General features: G+C 42.0%; 1 protein-coding gene across 1 annotated transcript in view; it reads left to right on the forward strand.

Annotated features, from left to right (window-relative positions):
• Positions 1 to 21,072, forward strand: part of POLQ (DNA polymerase theta) — a gene marked incomplete at its 5' end in the record, with an annotated part of 42,590 nt that extends 21,518 nt beyond the window's left edge. The window contains 16 exons of the mRNA XM_033173845.1: positions 63 to 748; positions 1,271 to 2,962; positions 3,987 to 4,133; positions 4,767 to 4,960; positions 5,178 to 5,418; positions 6,420 to 6,613; positions 7,599 to 7,736; positions 8,807 to 8,981; positions 12,211 to 12,340; positions 13,786 to 13,895; positions 15,052 to 15,236; positions 15,506 to 15,617; positions 18,344 to 18,468; positions 19,063 to 19,216; positions 19,705 to 19,820; positions 20,897 to 21,072. Of these exons, the coding sequence (XP_033029736.1) occupies positions 63 to 748; positions 1,271 to 2,962; positions 3,987 to 4,133; positions 4,767 to 4,960; positions 5,178 to 5,418; positions 6,420 to 6,613; positions 7,599 to 7,736; positions 8,807 to 8,981; positions 12,211 to 12,340; positions 13,786 to 13,895; positions 15,052 to 15,236; positions 15,506 to 15,617; positions 18,344 to 18,468; positions 19,063 to 19,216; positions 19,705 to 19,820; positions 20,897 to 21,010 (4,513 nt within the window). The remainder of the gene's footprint in view (positions 1 to 62; positions 749 to 1,270; positions 2,963 to 3,986; positions 4,134 to 4,766; positions 4,961 to 5,177; positions 5,419 to 6,419; positions 6,614 to 7,598; positions 7,737 to 8,806; positions 8,982 to 12,210; positions 12,341 to 13,785; positions 13,896 to 15,051; positions 15,237 to 15,505; positions 15,618 to 18,343; positions 18,469 to 19,062; positions 19,217 to 19,704; positions 19,821 to 20,896) is intronic.
• Between the last annotated feature and the right edge of the window lie 1,353 nt (positions 21,073 to 22,425).

The following is a 22,425-nucleotide window of genomic DNA, read 5'->3' on the forward strand; positions in this document are numbered from 1 at the left end:
TTCTTTTTAAAAAATTGAAAGCATGATTTCCAGGTAATGTTGTCTTGTTTCTTCTGCTTCAGTCGTAAGGCAGTGGATGAAGATGAACAGGCTGTCGAGGAACACCAAATTACACCCCTTATATGGATGTCTGGACTGAAGGGTTTAACTGAGGTTGAAGCAGCTAATCTTGTTGTGGAGGAGGCTAAAACTCTCTTAAAGGAGGACTTGGCTGCTTTGGGAGTGCAATGGAACCCCAATACCTCTCTCTTATCAGATTCATCTTGCACATTTTCCATAACAGGACAAGTTGAGGAAGAGGAAAAACATAGACTGTATGGGAAACAGATATCAAGAAATAGCCAAAATATAATTTCATCAGAGAAAAGTATCAATTCTCAACCTGATAGTGCAAAAAGGGTTAGACAAAAAAATAAGAGGCCGTTAGATGCTAGTTTAGTAAATGACAGACTTGAAGAGACTCTGGTAGATGAAACTAAGGGACAGACAAGAAATGATAATGTATGCTGTAGTGCAAGCAAACGCCTGAATCTGAGGAAAGATGGGGAAAGTATGAGAGATACCCCTGTAAAGCAAAAGTTGGATGCCATGATAGGTACTGAACAGAGGACAAAGCCAGGCTTGAAAGCTACTTCAAAAAAACATCATGTTGCAGCTAGATTTAAGAAAAAGGCTGGAATTAATTTAAATCAAAGTAGGGAACAGAGCACAGTTGCAAAATGGAGTATGTCTTGGAGTCAAGAATCAAGTTTCAACAATCATTTTCCGTCCTCCAGCGACAGCTGTGAGTCAAACCAGAAACATCACCAAACTCTAACTAAAGGATCATTTGGCTACCAGGAAGGAATTGACAAAATATCCCTACAGGCAAATGAAATCTACCAAGATAGCGGGAAAACAATGCACAAATTGCTTATAGAACCTATACATGCTAGTGAATCCAAATACGAGTTAACACTGAATAATCACACTAAAACACCCGCTTTGAATTCAGTAGAGGGAGATACAGCTCCTGTTAAAGATAAAATGGAAATGCAAGATGTTATGGACGATATGGTGATATCCGATAAGAAATTGAATCTGAAGAGTAATTGCAGCAATTTGGAGCTCAGTAAAAACAGTGCTAGAACCATAATTACTGAAAATAAAATGGAAGCAGCAAGTGGCGCTATCACCACAACTGGAAATAAGCAAACAGCAGAGAGTTCTCGAAAAGCAGACAAAAATGACCCTGGAAGGATCAACCCCACCCTGGAAAAGACAAATACAGTTATGTGTAAAGTGCATAATCACCCTGATAATGTTCTGAAGCCTTCTGAATGCATCAGAAGCTGTTCTCCTGATCTGTATTTTGTCTTCAAAGAATTTGAAGAAAGCTTCCAGTTGGATACACAAACTGAGAGGATATTGCAACAGGAGGTGGCAGCTACAGTAGCTGATAAACAAAAAGAACTAGTAGCAGATTCAGCACTGAAAACAAAGTGTGCTAGTACTTCAGAAACTAGTGCTGCATATACAATGGATAAGCTAGCGTGCAGAAAAGCAGAACCGTTACCTGTTAAAAAAAACGATGTAGCAGGAAACACAGCTTTATTGCATTGTAAAGTGAAAGGCGCTCACAAAAAGCCTACTATGAAATACCCAGAAATACCATTTTGCCTTGAAAGAAGCAGTTTTTCTGTCATGGACTCCCAGTTAGAAAGCTTCTTACGGGACTATCAGACTCCAAATCTGGCAGAAGAGCAGGAAACTATTGTTCTTTCAAAGGCTTCCTTTGCTCATAATCAGTACCTACCTACTGTTGATGCAAGTGCCAAGTGCTGTCCTTTGCCTGAAATAAATTTGAATAGCAGTGATAGTTTGTTGTTTGATGAAGACTTTAACCACATTAATGACCCTCAGGATGTTCACATTGGTGAAGCTGTTGCCATGGGAGAACTTCCACTGCAGCAAATTATCCCTGCTCCTTTTAAATCTACCTTAGAAGATGATCTTCCAGGTGAGCAGAATGTGGGGTCAGTCAAGGGTGTATCAAATACCACTATAAACCAGCAGCGACTGACAGAGTATAATGATGATTCTCTAATGTTCTCAGATGCTGATTCTTTCCACATAGCAGAAAGGCGAGATAGTGAGTCCGTGCCTTGTTTTCGCAGAACCATCCTCAATGAGCTGAAAAATCTGAAAGATGCAGATGATGATGTCAGACCTGAGATTACTGGAGAAGATGCAAATGCTAACCAAGTGGGAAAGTGTGATTTTTTATTTGATTTAAGTCCAGGAATGAAAGAAGTATTAGATAAATGGCCAAGCCCCACTGGAAATAAACCTGAAATGGATACAAGAAGCAATTTGAGAGTAGTGCTATCTGAGAAAAATCAAGATTCTGCCCTATCCTGTGGTCAGTGCAAATTTCGCAAAGATTTTAAGAGCAACTGCATAATTAGACGGATGGATGATCAGAGTAAGACCTGTGGCTCTTTACTAATCAATGGAAAAGGAAGTTCCATTTCTTGGACAGATGGGAACAAGGTACGTCTTTCTCCTGCAAAGTTCATGGAGCCTCCTTCACAGTGTTTGGAACAATGCTTTGTGACACGTGCCGAAGCCAGAAATATGAACCCCACAGACAAAGCTCCTTGTCTTCAGCTCCTGCAGAACGCTGCACTTGATTCACACCCGCAAGCAAAAATCTTGCCACATGAACCAGAAAATAGCAGACATGCTGAGTTTCCATCTGAGGATGACTCTATTATAATTGAAGGTTTTTCACTGCAGTTATCTCAAGATCTACCATCCTGCAGTGCTGAAAATTTTGCTATAATTGATGTGGCGAATGATAAGGCTCTTTTCCGAACCTTCATGAAAGAATGGAGCACAAAAAAGAGATTTGCTATCTCGGTGGCTTGTGAAAGAGCAAAAGGCTCCCACAGATCAGCTATTGGTGCCAAGTTCAAGCAAGGTGAGTTTGCCCCCTGTGCTCCTTCCATTATTTTAGAAATGTATATTCTAGACATTTTACTCTGGACTTAGTAAAGTGGCAAGTGGTCCTATATCTGAAAGTTAATCTACGGATTGATCTGAATCTGGGAAGGAAACAGAGTTTATATTTTAACATGTATACTGTAGTGCCAAGTAGGAAGAAGGCATATGCCTAGTTTTAGCAGCAAAAAGTCACTTGGAGATACCAAAGACGACAAATATGGATTCTTCACTGGTTAATGAGAAATTGCATATAATGTTTCCTTTCCACAGTTCCTTATGCCATTTAGTGACAAAGGTTTGGCTATCATGGTTCATGGATTTATAGGTTATAGAAAGCACTGAGTTTGTTACACTGAAACTGAATCATACAATATACAGCTGTACCTTGGTTTTCGGACAGCTTAGTTCTCGAACGTTTTGGTTCCCAAATGCCACAAACCCAGATATGACTGTTTCAGTTTGCAAACTATTTTAGGAAGCTGAATGTCCGACGGGGCTTCCGATTGGCTGCAGGAGTTTTGGTTTCTGAACGTTTTGGAAGTTGAACAGTTCCGTTCGACTTCCAAGGTACGACTATATATATCTGTCATTTAACATGTGGCCCAAAGAACCATAACTGTTGCACTGACTTCAAGCTCCACTTTTCTGCTGGGAATGGCTAGCAGGGAGCTTGAAATCAGTGCCTATCAGCTGATCAATAATGACCATAAGCCTTCCTTGACAGTGCAACAATTGGAACACACTTCAAGGCTCCCAGTTGTCAGCCATGTTTCCACAAGCCCTCACATGACATCACATATGATGTCAGGTGTGGGGCAGGTGGGTTTGGGAGAAACTGCCCTGCAAGCTACATTGGGATCCTAATCAGGTCTGCAGGCCAAAGTTTCCCCCACCACTATCATAAAGATAATTTAAAAAGCAGGAAAGGAAAGTATGCTTTGCACACAATTTGCAGGAACTTCAGGGGGGACTAACAGATTTTAATTTTTGTGTGTTCATAGGGAACATGCACCAGGAAATTCAGTATGATGGTGATGGATTTCCTGTTACAGCCTGTGAAGACCTGCTGGTAGTTGGATTAGCTGTGTGTTGGGGTGGAAAGGATGCTTATTACATTTCATTGCAACAGAAATCTCATGAACAGACTGGTAAGGAAGTGTTTTATAAAGGAATGCACTTTAGAGAAGCCTACACGTAGCATCTTGCTGCCTTCCCAAATCCATGTTAACTAAATTATAAAGTATTGTTTTATCCATAAGAGCGGCAATTATGGTTTATCTGGACAGAGAACAATCACGGAATACTGATGATGTAGCTTTTCCAAGGGATGGCAGAGCTTGGATTGCTTGGGGGTAAAAAAATCTCACATAGGATTCCAGCATGAAAAGATGGAACTGAGTTTGGGACGCAGCCTTGTGTAAGGTGCAAGTGGGGAAGCTGACAGCTGGGAGTTCAGATCCATGGGAAGAAGTAGGATACTTCTGAGAAGATCAAACAGCACAGGTGGGAATGGTAGAGAACTGGGGAAGGATGGAAGAATAAGGCATGAGCTTTGAAGCCTACGAATAAGGATGGTGGTGCTGTGCTCTTAATGCGAATGCCAGGTATAATGGGAACTGGAGACTGTGAGTAAGAGAGCCAAAAGGCAAGGATGATTTTTATACTACCCTGTACAAGGAAAAACCAATGTATGTATAGGCATACACTCTTCCCCTCTCTCTCTTTTCCCCCATGGGTCCTTGTCATAATACTTAAATAAGATGGTTTCTCTGTTGTTTTAGAAATCAGTGCCAGTTTGGAACCACCTCCCCTGGATCAGAACTTGGCTGCGGCAGAGAGGTTGCAGCATCTTCAATTACACCTGCAGGATTCCAAGAGAGCGTTTTCGCTTGCTGTGTATGATTTCATTCAGCACTACAAAATCCTCTTGAAGGCCTGTGGCATCTCTCTGGCAGGATGCTATGAGGACCCAAAGGTTTTATAACTAATCCTTTTTCTATCTTCTCTATCTGTAAAGTGAGAGTGATGTTTAAAATCAATGTTTAAATCCCCCAGCAATTGCCAGAAATAGAACTTATAAGTTCCTATCTTTGGGGAGGGGTGCACATACACATACCCAAATCTTGTTGCATTCTTGTGGGGGGACGGGACGCATTTTGAGTTAAGTGTGCTTTGCACTTCCCTCATTCTAGGTGGCGTGCTGGCTGTTGGATCCTGAGTCTAAAGAACGCTCCCTTCACAACATGGTCACCAATTTCCTTCCTCAGGAATTGTTCTTGCTGGACAAACTTGGAGCAGGCCAAGGGTGTCAGAGTCTGGGGCTCAGTGCCAGCGCAGATAATTCTGGACGATACAGAGCAGCTGTGGAGTCTGTTCTTGTCTTTCATATTATGGAACACCTCAATACTCTGTTGCATAAAGATAACATGCAAGGTGAGAGCACTAAGACACCCCATGGGTGGTGTTTAACTAAGTTTTACTCAGAGTAGAGCTATTAAAATTAATGTACCTAACTTAGCCATGTTCATTAATGTCAATTCACTTTGTTAAATATCACCTTTGAATTAAATTTAAAGTATGTTAGTCTCCAGTTGAATTTCAGACACATGTTAGAAAATCTAAAAACCTTATACACTGTAGTGTGAAATTGTATTTTGCTATGATTAAAAATGTTTGGAAAGTGAAGGAATATCAGTACTTTTTACTAATGGGAAACAGATTTTCACACCTGACAATAAACTCTTCCCCCCTCCCAATTTTTCTTTTTGCAACATAGCACTTTTTTGTAATTGTGATGCCCTGAACCTTGGGCACAAGGAGTGTGACTTTGGCAATACAAACAATAAATGATTGTGTATGATTCAATAGGTACATTTTCATAGACTTTTAGAATTGTAGAGTTGGAAGGGACCAAAAGGGCCATCTAGCCCAATCCCTTTCAATGCAGGAAGCTTTTCTCAGGGTGGAGCTTGAACTCATGACCCTGAGATTAAGAGTCTCATGCTCTACTGACATTTTGTTTGATGCCAGTATAAAACCTTCTCAGGTGTGATAGGTCTCTAACTCTGGTGTGTGTGTGTGTGTGTGTGTGTGTGTGTGTGTGTTTATGTTTAAAACCTCTGGTGATTGTTTTTAACCCTTTCAGATTCTAATACTATTTTCTAGTTGTCTTTCTTTGAATTCCTTGACCCACAAATTCCTATTGACTCTGCACTCTGCAGATACTCCTTGTGCAACCTATTATTAAGAGCTACTGAGAATATTAGTGGGGTGGAATGGAGGGGTAATTGGTGCAAGCACCATAATCTTCTTCTTATTTATTTATTTATTTATTTATTTATTTCAAGTGATAGGAAATTTCTTTTCAGTCATTGTGTGTTTTGCGACACTGAACGAATGTTGTCTTTTGCCTCATTTGTCGTTGTGTACCACAGATACTTTTCGTAAAGTGGAGATGCCAAATCAATATTGCCTGGCCTTGCTAGAGCTCAACGGCATCGGATTTAGCACAGTTGAGTGTGAGACGCAGAAACATGTCATGGAAGCAAAACTAAACGAGATTGAGAATCGGATATATCAGCTGGCTGGTCACAGTTTCTCCTTGACCTGTCCTGATGACATTGCTGAGGTACTGAACACATGGCCCCTTTCAATAGAGTGAGCCCTGTCCTTATTATGATCAGTGGGAGGAAACTGTTAAACAAATCCACCAGTGAAATTTTGACTGGAATAACGTTGCCGTCCTTCAGTTGGCCAGAGTGCTGGTTCCTTTTGATGAGAGAGTTTTCAACACACCGTGGGTGGAATTCAATGTTTTGCTAAGGCAATAATTTCATCAGTGCAAGCATTCCTGGAATGATGTTCCATCTCTCCCCACCCCAGCCTCTTTGTCCTGTTCCAGGGATTCTCCTGATCTCCCTGAGCCAATGGGGTGTGTGTGCTGAGGGTAGAGGGTGGAGGGAAAGCCCCATTGCACTAGTAGGATTTCTTCATCTGAGTGCAGAGAGAGACTAGAGAGAGACACAAACTCTAAACTTCCAATAATAAATTAAATCAGCAGCTGCCATTATTTGCGTCATTTTAGTTAAAGTGTTCTTAATATTTTCTGCAGAAAATGGTCAGATTCTGTTTAATTGCTCATTCTTAGTTAACTAACTTCTCCTTAATTACCTCCTCCTCCTCCTCCTCCTCCTCCTTATTATTATTATTATTAGAATTTATATACTGCCCTATACCCAAAGGTCTCAGGGCAGTTCACAGAACAAAATCAGAATATAAAACCACAAAATACATAATCAAAATAAAAACAACAACCCAACCCCCCCCCAAACCCCACATTTTAAAAGGGCATAAGATGTCAATCAAATAAACCAAAGACCTGGTTAAAAGGGAATGTTTTTGCCTGGTGCCTAAAGGTGTTTTGTTAAAAGTTGGTTTTTAAAAAATCCAGTAATGGTAAAATGGGAGTTTGTGACCTAGCAGAGCTTGTCGGCTAATGGGTTAGCTACAATCTCAGTTCATTGTGTGTTAAGAAGTAGGCATGGGAAGAAGAAGTTGTCTAAGCCCCAAGAAAACGGCAAGATTCCACTGACTGAATTTATTACCTCTTTCAGGTGCTGTTTTTGGAGCAGAAGTTGCCATTCAATGGAGAATCAAAATTGCAAAGGGGCAAGAAAACATTAGGTTACACTGGAAGGAAAATAGCAAATGGAAAAATTGCCAAATTAGGCAAGCAATTCAGTACAACCAAGGTATATTGTTTGTGTGCAACCCCTGGAGAAGCATCCTTTCTAGCCTATGTGTGATTGTGGGAAGCTAGTCATTTGTAAAAACACAGTGGTGGAATTATGTTTCACAAGTGCTAGTTTTGCATAAGTGATGTCCACACAAAAATCAAGTTGCCTACTTCAATTTCAGCGCATTACTGTTATGTTACCTGACTCAGTATTATCAATTCCTTGCATTACTTAAAGGCCTCAGATGATTTCGCACGTGAGCTGTACTAACTGCAGCTCACCGTACTAATCATGGCTAACTGGTCTTCATAGAATTCTAGAATTGTAGAGTTGGAAGGGACCGTGAGGGTCATCTAGCCCAACCCCAGTCTGCTTGATCCTTTAAAAAATGTTTACTAAGCCAATGGCTATGATGCATTATTGTGGCAGCAAATTCCATTCAGCATTGCACTACAGGGGTTGCCAACTCCCAAGAGCCTGCAATCTACTCACAGAGTTAAAAACTGGCAGTGATCTACCCCCTTTTTGGGGTTCAGGTCAAAGTGTTGGTTTTTTTTTTTCAGGGAAGAGGTAAAATGTTAGCTTTTTTAGGGGAACCACAGTTGTTCAGCTTCTTTGCAGGGAGCCAGTGATCTACCGCAGATGTCCAGTGATCTACTGGTAGATCACAATCTACCTGTTTGATATGCCTGCACAAAGGCAGTTGTTCAGCCAGGAAAGCATTTTTGGCTTCCTGCCTTGGAATGAGAAGACAAGTTTTGGAGAAAGGTCCAAGAAGAGAAAAGGCAGGAAAACAATTAGAGATAGGGGCTGATTTATCTTTCCCATCATCTCCCAACCCACTCCCTATGTGCTAGGAGGTCTCTTTTCTCCAAGCATCACAATGGCTCTGCTTTCTCATCTTCTGTCCCGTCTACAGCAGAGTCAAAGCAGAAAAGAAAGGAGGTCCTTTGTACAGAACTCCTGGTACCATGCTGGCTGTACTCCCATATAGCCCAGAATATTTTTCAAGGGTTGCTCCCAATGTTACAAAGAATCAATTTGAAAGACAGCTAACTGACTTTTGCCACTGTTAATTTCCATAGGATGTTCTGGAGAAACTGAGGGCCTTGCACCCATTGCCAGGCCTGATTTTGGAATGGAGGAAGATCACCAATGCCATGACCAAAGTGGTGTTTCCACTGCAGAGGGAGAAACGTTTAAACCCTGTGCTGGGCATGGAACGGATCTATCCTGTTTCTCAGACTCACAGTGCTACAGGTAGCAGGTGCTTTTTATATCGGAAGGTTCTCCTTGGCAGTTTATCAACGTTTGACTGAAAAAGAACCAGGAAGGCTAGCACATGGTCCAAATAAATCCTGGAAGCTTTGTGGTTTCTGTCTGACTGCACTTGTTGTGGGAAAGAACTGGCCTAACCTCCACAGGCTATTTCGGCAGGTTGGAAGGACTGCCCACCTGCCAAACCTACAAAGTTCAAGCCCCAGGAGCATGCAGAGGTTTCTTCCTCATCTTTGCGCTGTGGTGCTTAATGTTAATATTGGAGATCAGATACCTCTCTGCCTGATGTCAGGTGGCTAACAGGCATGTATGGTTTATTCAGATGGCCTTGTGGGGCAAATTCAGAGGACTGATGGACCCATTTGGGTCTGCAGACTGGAGGCTCCCCACCAATGTCCTGTGGTTACCGGTACATTTTTTAAAAATTACTGAAATGCCCACCTGCTACTTTGAGGCCTCCTTGCCTGACTGCTGAACTCACTCTGCTGCTTAACTAAGCCTCTTTTTCTGAGCTGACCTACTAGCTAGCTCTGTATTGTGTGGAACTGTATATTAGTGCAGTTTTCTTTTTACCCTTTCTCCAAACTTTCCTTGTTTACTGTAGCCCCTGAAGCTTGCTGTCTTAGGTAAAAATTGAAAGCTCAGTTTCTACAGGCTTACTGAGGATGTAGCCCCTGAGCTATATAGGATTTAGCTCCTTGAACACAGTGCCAGTGCTGTGCCCTTGTTGGTCAAATCTGATGCTTAAAAAATTATTGAAATGGGTGTTGCTTATCCGCCAGTCACTTGGCTGCTTAACTTGCCAGTTTGCTTGATGCTTTGTCACTGCAGCGCTCTGTAACTCATGGAGTGAGCTTCTTCACTGAACTCATACCTATTCCATATAAACACTAGAATTTTGAAATGTAATACAGTCATTCCTCGTGTTGTGTACGCTCCGTGTTGCGTACGTTCGGGTTACGCACCTCCGCGACGCGGAAGTCCTCTGCGGAGCGTGCACAGGTGCGCAGAAGCGTTCTGCGCACTTCGCACATGCGCAGAAGCGCAAAAACCTGCCAACTTCCGGGTTTTTTCTTTCTTTCTTTTTTTGTTCGTTTGTGTTAAGTACACCCGGGTTATGTGGCGCAACCCGGAACGGATCGCATACGTAACACGGGGTACCACTGTATTGAGCATTATCATTTAAAGAGTACAGTGGTACCTCGCAAGACGAAATTAATTCGTTCCGCAAGACTTTTCGTCTTGCGGAAATTTCGTCTTGCGAGGCACCGTTTCCCATAGGAACGCATTAAAATTTAATTAATGCGTTCCTATGGGAAAAAAGTCAGGGAGCGCTGGTCGGAAGGGGCGCCGGCCGGCACCGGAGCCGTGCTGCGCCGCATTTTAAGGCTGCAGCGAGCGAACTGTTCGCCCGCTGCAGCTTTAAAATGCGCCGTAGCTAAAAAGGCTTACCTTTTGGCTCCGGTGGGGGGGGGTTTCCGAGTCGCGTCCGCCATTTTGGATCGACTCAGACATGCGCAGTCGATCCAAAATGGCGGACGCGACGCGGAAAACACCCCCCCACCGGAGCCAAAAGGTAAGCCGCGCCCCTCCCGACCGGCACGGCGCCGCGTTTTAAGGCTCCGGCGAGCGCTGCAGCTTTAAAACGCGGCGTTGCGCCGCAGCTAAAAAGGCTTACCTTTTGGCTCCGGTGGTGGTGGGGGTGTTTTCTGCGCCGCGTCTGCCATTTTGGATCGACTCAGACATGCGCAGTCGATCCAAAATGGCGGGCGCGACGCGGAAAACACCCCCCCCACACACCGGAGCCAAAAGGTAAGCCTTTTTAGCTGTGGCGCGACGCCGCGTTTTAAAGCTGCAGCGCTCGCTGGAGCCTTAAAACGCAGTGCCGTGCCGGTCGGGAGGGCTTACCTTTTGGCTCCGGTGTGTGTGGGGGTGTTTTCCGCGTCGCGCCCGCCATTTTGGATCGACTGCGCATGTCTGAGTCGATCCAAAATGGCGGGCGCGATGCAGAAAACACCCCCCCACCACCGGAGCCAAAAGGTAAGCCTTTTTAGCTGCGGCGCGACGCCGCGTTTTAAAGCTGCAGCGCTCGCTGGAGCCTTAAAACGCGGCGCCGTGCCGGTCGGGAGGGCTTACCTTTTGGCTCCGTTGTGTGGGTGGGTGTTTTCCGCGTCGCGCCCGCCATTTTGGATCAACTGCGCATGTCTGAGTCGATCCAAAATGGCGGACGCGATGCGGAAAACACCCCCCCACACACCGGAGCCAAAAGGTAAGCCTTTTTAGCTATGGCGCGATGCCGCGTTTTAAAGCTGCAACGCTCGCTGCAGCCTTAAAACGCGGCTCCGGCGGCTCACAGTGGTACCTCGCCAGACGAATTCGTCTTGCGAAAAACAGCCATAGACGAATTCGTCTCGCGAGTCAACTAAAAACTCGCAAAACCCTTTCGTTTTGCGAGTTTTTCGTTGTGCGAGGCATTCGTCTTGCGGGGTACCACTGTACTTTGTTCTGCAAAACTGGAAGCTTGTTGGTCAAGTCTGCTTTGTCTTCTGCTTCTGCGTTTCAGCGTTTAGTGCTTTAGTTTTAGCTTCAGTATTCATTCAGAGGTCTGCTGTACTGCAACATACTGCCTGTCTTTTTACCTTTGCACCTCCTAGGCATTGTTCCCTCATTGCAAGTGCCAGCTTATTTAACATCTCTCTCTATTGCTAGCCACCGCTTTGCTTTTATCAAAGCACGTTTTAATGTCTTCCCCTCAAACGTCCTTTTTCATAGATTTTCTAAGGGCCAAGTCTCGGATTTATGTGCCTGTGATAACCGCTCGATTGAAACCCTACATCACATAGTATTTATCTGCCTCTATATTGTGCTGCCCGAAAGAATTTATTGCTTCCACTAATTCAAAAACTGCTGGGGTATTTGGAAGAGTCTCATCTTGCTCTTTTGTTGCAAGATTCTGATACGATTGTAACCTCAGTAGTGACACTCAAGAGACGCAATGGATTATTATACACAACTTGAATTTTTTAATTTCCATTATAATTTAATTAGTATATCTTTTAACCTATTCTGTTGCTAGTAATTGTAAATCAGAATGTGCGTGTTTTCTCTGTTCTTGTTTGTTATGTCTCTGTTCTTGTTTGTTATGTCTATGGGCTTAAAGCTGAAATAAAATAAACTGTAAACTATACCTTTGCACCATGTTTGCTTTTAGGCCGTATAAGCTTCAGGGAACCAAATATACAGAATGTGCCAAAAGACTTTGAAATTGAAATGCCAACCATGGTTGAAGAGAGCCCACCTTCCCAGAAGGAACACAATGGGTTCAATTTACCCAGAAGCAGGTAAAGTTTTCTCATCTATTTTTTTATCAGCTCTCAGATTTTTTCTGATACATTCCTCAAAAGACCAGAATGTATCAAAGTTAGGGTGCCTTTTTTCCACCATGAAACTGAAGGTGGCTTGCATTGAGTTCCCAGAATGTCTTTCATCAAAGCATTAATCAAATTGGCTTGACTGTATCTTGTCCCTTGATAAATAAACCTTTATTGTCACTACACACCTGTGTGCAGTGAAATTAAATGAGCCCCCCCCCATACACCCAATCTTGTTCGCACACTGTGTGCTTGTCGGAAGTCAATTGCACCACAATTTTTTTTGTCCATGTCTTGGGTCATAGTTAATAGCTGTTGGCAGGAAACATAAGGAATAATCTGTAAACTGATGTGGTTGTGGAGTTTGCTTAGTTGCCTGCATTTGCACATTGCCACACTTGCATTTATCAACAAAAAATGACCATTTTTGGTGCATTGTTTTGTTCTTTCCCATAGTACATTATTTTATTTATTAAATTTGTATACCGCCCTTCATCTGATGATCACAGGGTGGTTTACAGCATAAAAATACAAAATGAAAACACAAAATAACAAAAATGAACCAATAGCCCCCCCCCCCACAAATACATTTAAAAATCTGTTGATTTGTTAAATCAGCCAGTGGCCAGGTTATAGAGGAGCATTTTCGCCTGGCGCCAAAAGACATGTAATGAAGGCGCATGGGGAGCCTCCCTGGGGAGAGCATTCCTCGGAAAAGGCCTGTTCTCATGTTGCTGCCCTCCAGACCTCTCGTGGAGGGGGCACACAAATAAGGTTGTATGGCTACAGCATCTGATTATTCAAAAACCTGATCTTTAGGTAAATATACAGGAGTTCAGGAAAAGCTAACTGGAGTGAGGTTTGTACAAGTACTCTCTAAAACGAAGGCCATCAAGGTAGATATTTTCCCACTTAGAATTGCTGTGATATGTACACCTAGCAAATTGTCACCAAAAGCTCACATCCTGAAATTGCAGCATGTACATGAAGGCCAGAGATGGCACATCACAATAAGTGCATACAAAGTGCATTGCTATAATAGGCTAGTCATAAGTACTGCAACATCTTATTGGAACCATATTGGGAATGAAAAGAAGTTTGTGTGTGTGTAGTGTTGTATAAAAATGAAGATGAGAAAAAACTTTGAAGTATCTGAAGAGATGCATTTTAAAATAATTATTTGCTTGGCTATAAGCGTCCAACCTTGCAGGCCAGACATACCAAGCAACAAAACCCACCCTCTAGAAAGTACTGCTTAACTAGCCTATTGCATGCAAACCAGAGTAACAGTCAACCATAAATATGAAGTTATTTTGTGTTTACCTGCTACAGATATTAGATTTAACTCTGCTGTTTCATTTAACATCGTGTGTCTTATAGAAGTCAATTGCCAGTTATTTAATTTTATTTTACAGATGGAGAAAGCATTCTGTGCTACCACATGGACAAAGGAGTCTTGCTGAACCCAGTGGGGGGAAAGTACCATTTTCTGTTAGCATGAGGCATGCCTTTGTGCCATTTCCAGGTAACACCTTGAGAATTGCCTTATTATAGGAGTAAAAAGTAGAAGAGGGATATACATAATTGAGCAATTATATTGTGCTGACACAATGAGCCTGTTCAGACCCAATGGCAACCAAGGTCTGTTACACAAACAAGCCTGAGAAATATTGGCATCATCATGTGCTGCTGCCTCTTATGCGTAACTCCCCGTCATTGTTTACAGGAAATCATAGTTTACTAGCTTTTTCTGAAATGGACAAACTATGGTTGCGCTGGGGAAAATGATGACGTAACGAGCAGGATGGTTTTCAATGGGAAGGCAACCATGAGCAGTGTCCGTGGGTGTCAGGGAAAGAGGGATTGCTCAGGAGGAGCGGGGGGAGAGAAAGGGGGAAACTGCAGACGAGAGAAAAGATAGCATTTCAGCCAGTAAAGGGGAGCTGTTGGGATATCTAGAGCAGTTGCCTATAATCTCTACAGATTCTTCTCCCTCTACCAGCCCCCACCAGGAAACTTCTCCGGAAGAGGGAGAGATTTCACACACTGTCGGTAGCAGACAAGTGGGTGAGCAGAGGGGGAGGCGGAGGCGTCGACGTCATATCAGAGGGCCGAGAAGTTGGCTCTGTTGGTGCGTGCGGGAAGATAGCAGTCTGGGAAACTGAAAGTAATTGAGCAGTCATGATTTCAACACTCTGTAACTCTTAATGAAAAATAAACAGCTTCTTAGCTCACCGCTGGAGCTGGTCGTTTCTCTCGAGCAACATCAAAGGCAAGAGAAGCCTGACAGTGGGCTCCCTTTTATTGATCATTTTACATGGCAGTTAAAGATTAACCTTCAGGCACAGTCCCACGGAACAAAAAAGGAAAAACCTCCCCCTCAGGTGGGGTATTCACTCCATATATGGTAATACTTCTGTCCTGGGCTCCTAAGGTGACACCCCCAAACACCTCCTAGGACATCTCCATTGTGTACGTGCTTTTCCTCATGTTTCTCCTCTCACTCACTTAATCTGAAGCAGCACTTTAGCTAATGGGGCCTCGCGCTGCCAAAGCACAATTTCTGTTCTTATCCTGAAGCAAAGTTCTTAACGTGAAGCATTATTTCTGGGTTAGGGGAGTATGTAACCTGAAGCGTATGTAACCTGAGGTACCACTGTATTCTGTTTTATTGGCTACAGGAGGCTTGATCTTGGCAGCTGATTATTCCCAGCTTGAGCTGAGGATCCTTGCTCATTTGTGTTGTGATAAGCGGCTTCTCCAGGTCTTAAATGATGGTTCTGATGTGTTCAAAAGCATTGCCGCCGAGTGGAAGATGATTGACTCTGAAGCAGTTGGGGATGATTTAAGGCAACAAGCCAAGCAGGTAACTCATAGAAACATCTAGAATTCTTGGAGAATTTTAATATAATTGAATGTTAGTGGGTTTTAAAATAAGTTGTACAGGCTGAGGGATGGATTCAACTCAATAGCAAATGAACAAACTGGCATATTGAATGTTTTAAATTTGTGTACTTTGTTGCTTTGTGAAGATTGTGCTTTATTCTAATAAACAAACAGTTTTTCTCGCACTTTAGTCCCCTTGGTTGTACAGAGTACTGTAGAATTAAAATTAAAATTGCATTATTTTTCTAGATTTGTTATGGAATAATATATGGAATAGGAGCGAAATCTTTAGGAGAGCAGATGGGTGTTGAGGAAAAAGATGCCTCCTGCTACATTGACTCCTTCAAATCAAGATACTCAGGTAAAGATTGCTAGTATGTGATTGTCCTGGCTTCTTGGCATAATTAACTGATTAATAATATCAAGCATATAGTGAGTTGTGCAAATCTCTTTGCCTATGTTTTTTGTAACCTTTTTGGTGTGGGTTTAAAGAGAGTTCAAGATATTGAAATAAGAACTTACCTTACATAAACTCTTAAGAATTGTGGCAACTTGGAGTTCTGTGTATTATCCAAAATGCAAAATGAAACACTATGAATGTACCATGTTTTAACTTGCGGGCTTGCTGGTCAGAAGGTCAACGTTTCGAAACGCCGCGATGGGGTGAGCTCCCTTTCCTCGGTCCCTGCTCCTGCCAACCTAGCAGTTCGAAAGCACATTAAAGTGCAAGTAAATAAATAGGTACCGCTTCAGCGGGAAGGTAAACGGCGTTTCCGTGCGCTGCTCTGGTTCACCAGAAGTGGCTTTGTCATGCTGGCCGCATGACCCGGAAGCTGTATGCCGGCTCCCTCGGCCATTAATGTAAGATGGGCGCTGCAACCCCAGAGTCGGACACGACTGGAACTAATGGTCAGAGGTCCCTTTACCGTTACCTAGTCTGTAGGCTGCAGAATTGGATAGCAGAAGAAAATTAAACACTGGCATGTGATTGAACAAAGTTTCGGTGTCATTAGACATTTTATTTCAGTACTGTACCTACATTCCATAAATCAGTATTTGGTAAGACACTGTTGTGAATATTGATTGATTGTCAAAGCTGGACATCTTAAATAAAGGAAACCTGTCTTAAAATTTTAGAACGCAGGTGATCCTTGAACAATCGCTTTCAAGCAGCTATCTCAGAAGAAGTCTGGGAGTTGAATTTGTTATTTCTTACTAGTAGTTAACTTAATAGAACATTGTGAAATACAGAAGGAAAGATATTGGAAATATCACATGAAGTTACTTATTTAACCGAATCTGTACACTGTTTGATTGTTATAAAACCTCAAAGCAGTTTGCAAAGTGATAAAACAATGAAATCGAGAAAAATTCACAACCATGCTTTAAAACATACAGAAGTTATACTGCTAAAACGGATGAAAATTACCTGAACTTTCTAAGCATCTGGGTAGGCTTGTCTATACAAGAATGTCTTTAGCATACGCCGAAAAGAGTACAGTGAAGCTGCCTGCTTGATCTCAATAGGCAGGGAGTTCCGAAAAGCAGGTGCTGCCACAAGACAATCAAGTTCTTACAAATGTGGAACAGGATATTGATCCATGATAAATATGGTGACGGAATTACATGATAAAAAAATCAGAGCACATGTTGGAAATCTAACACAACTTGTTTTATGAAGATGCTTTTAGGAAACTTAGTGAAACTTGATGAATTATTACATCGTTGCAGCAGTTTCTGCTATTAGTAGAAATCTTGTTGCTTGATAAATGAGGGGTGGGACATTTTTGAAATATGGATTTGCAACAAATGTTTACGTGGTATTGTCTAAAGCAAGGGTCCCCAAACTAAGGCCCAGGGGCCGGATGCGGCCTAATCGCCTTCTGAATCCGGCCCACGGACGGTCCGGGAATCAGCGTGTTTTTACATGAGTAGAATGTTTCCTTTTATTTAAAATGCATCTCTGGGTTATTTGTGGGGCATAGGAATTTGTCCATATTTTTTTTCAAAATATAGTCCAGCCCCCCACAAGGTCTGAGGGACAGTGGACCAGCCCCCTGCTGAAAAAGTTTGCTGACCCCTTGTCTAAAGGCACAGGAGGCCACCTCTTGCTGAATGAAGCCAAGCAAGCGTGGGTCTGGTCAGTACCAGATTGGGTTACCTGGGAACTGCATGTATGCAGTGAAACTGCTGTGCCAGCTTTGTTGCTGTTGCAGTTTACCTGGATAGGGTTGGGGTAGGCTGTGGCAAGATTGGAGGTGCAAGGGTGTAGCAGCAGGACTGGTAATACTGGCGCCAGTCAGGAGGACATCTCTGGGGCTCCAGCCCACCACATGGGTTGTTACTGTATGTATATGGGACATGGGTGGCGCTGTGGTCCAAACCACTGAGCCTCTTGGGCTTGCCAATCAGAAGGTCGGCGGTTTGAATCCCTGCGATGGCGTGAGCTCTCGTTGCTCTGTCCCAGCTCCTGCCAACCTAGCAGTTCAAAAGCAAGCCAGTGCAAGTTGATAAATAGGTACTACTGTGGCAGGAAGGTAAATGGTGTTTTTGTGAGCTCTGGATTCCATCACAGTGTTCCGTTGCACCAGAAGTGGTTTAGTCATGCTGGCCGCATGACCTGGAAAGCTGTCTGTGGACAAGCACGGGCTCCCTCGGCCTGAAAGTGAGATGAGCGCCGCTGCCTTTGACTGGACTTAATCACCCATGGCTCCTTTACCTTTACCTTACTGCATGTATGCTGCCTTTAAACCTCATGATGGAAGGAAGGCAGGATAGAAATGTAATAAACAAAACAGCAAAGAAGGCTATACATCCACTTTTGATTTGCACATTTCCACAATCTTGAAGCTGAAATGTAAAATATAACAACATAATAAATCGGGGAGAGTTTCCTTGTATCTTCTTTTCCTTTCTTAAGCTGATGGGATAGGGAAGTTCTGAACATATTGACACCCAAGCATGGAAGTGTCCCTATGAAATTTCAGCATATAAGCATATACACAGCATTAACTAGAGCAGCTGTTGTTGAATATTTTGGATTGAACTGGAAGTTGCACAACACTGTTTCTTTCTTTCTTTTAATAGGTATTCAGAAATTCCTAAGAGAAACAGTCAGGAAGTGCAGCAGAGATGGATTTGTGCAGACAATCATGGGGCGGCGTAGATACCTGCCAGCAATTAAGGACTCAAATCCTTACAGAAAGGCTCAGGTATGCAAAGAAGTGTTTTTTCAGCTGCTAAAATCTAGCTGAGGGGCAAGACCCATTGAGATAGCTGAGTTTTACTCTCTCCCCAGTGATATTGATCTTGTGCCAATTCAATCTAAGATGAGCCAACTTTGCACACTTCTTGTGCATGTTGGACCTCCTTTTTGATGGAGGAGCCAAGGTGCCCTCAACTGTCTTACTGAAACTGCAAGCAATACCAAAAGAATATAGCAGTTTTCTGTAGCTGCTCCTAACATTTCCTTCTAAAACTTCAGAATCCACTGCTCTGTTTTTAACTAGTTGTGCATTGCAACTGAGCAGGGGTTGGAGGGACTGTGCAAAGCTGAAGGTTCCTTTTGGGGTTCTTGCTTTCTGCAAGGCTTTCCTTCCCATTGTTCTCTCACTGCTTGTCCCATTCACCCAGGCTTGAGATGTGGAAGGAAGACTAGACAGTTGCAATTTCCTAAAACTTCTGTACTTTCTATTGCTCCTTTTAGGGGTTCAGGCTGTCCACTTCAGAAATGCTGCACTGAAAAGATTTGTTGTTGTTGGGGAGGGGAAATTGGCTTCTTCTTCTAAGTCATTTTGTAACTTTAGGCAGAGAGGCAAGCTGTGAATACTATTGTCCAGGGTTCTGCAGCGGATATTGTCAAAACAGCCACAGTGAATATTCAGGCTCAGCTGGAATCTTTCCCTTCAGCAGTAAAATCTTATGGACACTTGGAGAGCTCATTCCAAAAAAGACAAACGGGTATGTTTTCTCCTCTGGCTTTGTATTTACTACCAAATGAGATATTATCCAATACAGGAACAGAAATACTAAAGTAATAGAATGCTAGAGCAATAAAGAAGTAAACCCATCACAATTAAATATTTTTCTTCAAATTCTTTTTTATTCAGTTTTACACTATACATTTGAATTCAAAAATTAGTCATAATCATCAACATTTAGGATTCCCTGAATCCTTAGAATTCCCTCCACCCCTCCATGGTTTCCAATATAAAACTTTTTCTACTGCATCATATGTTTTATCTCTCTTTCTTAAAATAATCCATTTTTACCTTAGTTTTTAGTACATCAACAAGCATTACTCAAATCCTGCCAAAGTTTTTAGTTGTTTACAGGCCATAACAATTATATAGCAATACAGAACAAATACAAATAATGTCTTTAGGTACTTGTGAATTTTTATAGCTCTTACCATAAGCATTATTTAAGTCAGGTTTCATTCTGCCTAGGAAAACCAGAGAAGATAGAAAAGAGGAAAATGATACATTCCGTGCATGGAGGTTTCTTCATACTCCAGCTGCATGATGAGCTTCTCTATGAGGTTGCAGAAGACAGCCTGATTCAGGTATGAGGAATTGGTTTTACTGAAAACTGGGGAGTGCATCTCTCTAATAATGTGGCTGGTGTGTTTTTTCACAGGGTGGATAAAAATCAAGGATTTTTTTAAAAAAAATAATAAAAACATTTTGGAGGAAAAAATCTTTCTAAAGATATTTTTTTATTTAATTTACATTATAGTCCAAAGACTATTCATCAGGAAATAAGGATTTGTTTTAAGTTTTTCGTGTGTGCTAAAACTCAGACTTAAGTTTTTTTTAATTGTTTAACCACATCAGTTAAGAAACATTGATACATTTGCTATAATGTTATTGTTTTAGTTAAATAATTTGTTATTAAGGAAATGATTATTTTTCTTCTTCCAATAAAGTACAGCAGAAAAGTTGTCCTAATATAAACAGTTAACTTATTAAACCTCACAATAATTTCATAATCACCTATGTATTTCTAATAGTATAACCAAATCAGTAATTTTTGATATAACTATAAAACCTACTCTGAAAATTTATTATTCCAAAAATGAAACCTTCATCTGGTTGTAAATATGAAGATTGTACCAGCAAGAATGTCTTTCTGTAAAAAAAGTGATTTAAATCAGTTTGATTTAAATCAAATCCACTCTGTTTGTTCACCAATGTTGGCTTCAATAAACTATAGAAGTATGATGGAAATATGTGTGCCATTCAGAGTTGTTGCTGAACCAATCCGCAGTATCTCCCTGTGTTTATATGTACATCTCCTCTTCTCACTTTGTTGTGTTTGCGACATACGACTTGTGAATTGGCTTTTTGCTCTGTCGTAACATGCAATTTACCTATACCTTGTAACTGTTTTCTGTGGGTGTACGAAGCTGCATTTGTTGAAAGGTAGACACAAACTTGAGGGTGTGTTGTGAGCCTTTCCTGGGAGAGTTCTGGCTCCCAGAAAGATGCATTCAGCTTCTCTGAATTTTAGCATAATTCTGACCCGCTTTTAGAGGCGTTTCCAGATATGATACCAGTTGGAAATTCAACTGGGCTAAATAAACTGTTGCCCTTTCTGCCTTATTGTCACACTGATTCTTCTAAGTGCATTGTCCTTTAGGTGGCACAGATTGTTAAACATGAAATGGAACATGCTGTAAAACTCTCCGTGAAACTGTCAGTAAAAGTCAAAGTTGGTCCTAGCTGGGGTGACCTGCAAGAGCTGGAGTTGTGAACAGGAAATAGAAGTTTGTACTGCACTACCCAATGCTGCAGCAAAATGCAAGACGTCTCTTACAAGACTGGACAACTGGATCCATTTCTTTCAATGACAATTTTGAATTCTCATAAGAACAAATCCATAGTCCAATACAGCTAGAGGGTACCAGGTTGGAGAAGGCAGCTCTACATGACATGTCACATAACTAGAAATCACAATGAAATGCTTAAAGCAAATTATTTAAATTAATTCATAGTAATATATTTATTTATTTGAAGGCCTATAATTTTTCTATTTCTTAACTGACTTGTGAGAAGCATTCTGAGCTTTGACATTAGCTTTTACAGCTGGGATCCTCTGGAAAGTTTGATTCCCCAGCTTGTTGTGTCAGTTCATTTCCCCCTTCCCCACCCCCCGAACATTTCACAATGTACGCAACTGAATATATAATTTAGGGCAGCTATGTCTCAGATTTCTGTGATACTTGCATCTTTAAAAAAAAAAGGATGACATTATCCTGGGAGTTATTCATACATGCATATGACTCACTGCATTTTACACCATATGCATAGAAGACAGTACAGTACATTAGCAGCCTTTCCAAAGTGTGCACGATTTAAAAGCACTAAATTTGTGAAATAGCCCGTTGCTAGATCAAAGAGGGTGTCCTTTGATTTACGGGACTATAAAGTTATTGTAGTGAATATTCACCAGATCTGTCCATTCACTTCCTTTGTTTGGTTTGAGAAAATGAACTTTCTCTGATTTTCCTGTCTCTAAAGCAGGTAGCAGTATCCTGTGATTCTGGCTCCTGTTGTGGGTTTTCTGCTACCATTTTAACCAATGAATTGTTTGCTTTGTAAACTATGATAAGAAACTTTATTCATTATTATGTAAAAAATAAACAGATTTTTTATATCACTTTCCTTCGCTGGAGCGTTACTTGGAAAAAAGATTAGCACTGTGCTTTGACAGGTAGGCCACATGATATATTGTTAGATGCGCGCGACCACACAAACGTCACACCCCATTTGATGTGGGGAGTGGTCATTGCGGTATTTATAATTTTATGTGTGCATGTGAGTTTTAGATGTGTTTTATCAATAATTTCTTATGTGTACTGCTCACGGGGTGCTTGCTGCGGGAGCACATTCATCTGGTGCTATACCAGCTGCACTGGCTGCCGGTGGAGTATAAGATCAGGTTTAAGGTGCTGGTTTTAACCTTTAAAGCCCTATATGGCCTAGGACCCTCGTACCTACGGGACCGCCTCTCCTGGTATGCCCCACGGAGGACCTTAAGGTCTGCAAATAATAACACCCTGAAGATCCCAGGCCCCAGGGAAATTAGACTGGCCTTGACCAAAGCCAGGGCCTTTTCGGCCGTGGCCCCCAGCCTGGTGGAACACTCTCTCACAAGAGACCAGGTTC

This window comes from Lacerta agilis, chromosome 16 (assembly GCF_009819535.1).
Source record: "Lacerta agilis isolate rLacAgi1 chromosome 16, rLacAgi1.pri, whole genome shotgun sequence".
NCBI classification, from domain to species: Eukaryota; Metazoa; Chordata; class Lepidosauria; order Squamata; family Lacertidae; genus Lacerta; species Lacerta agilis.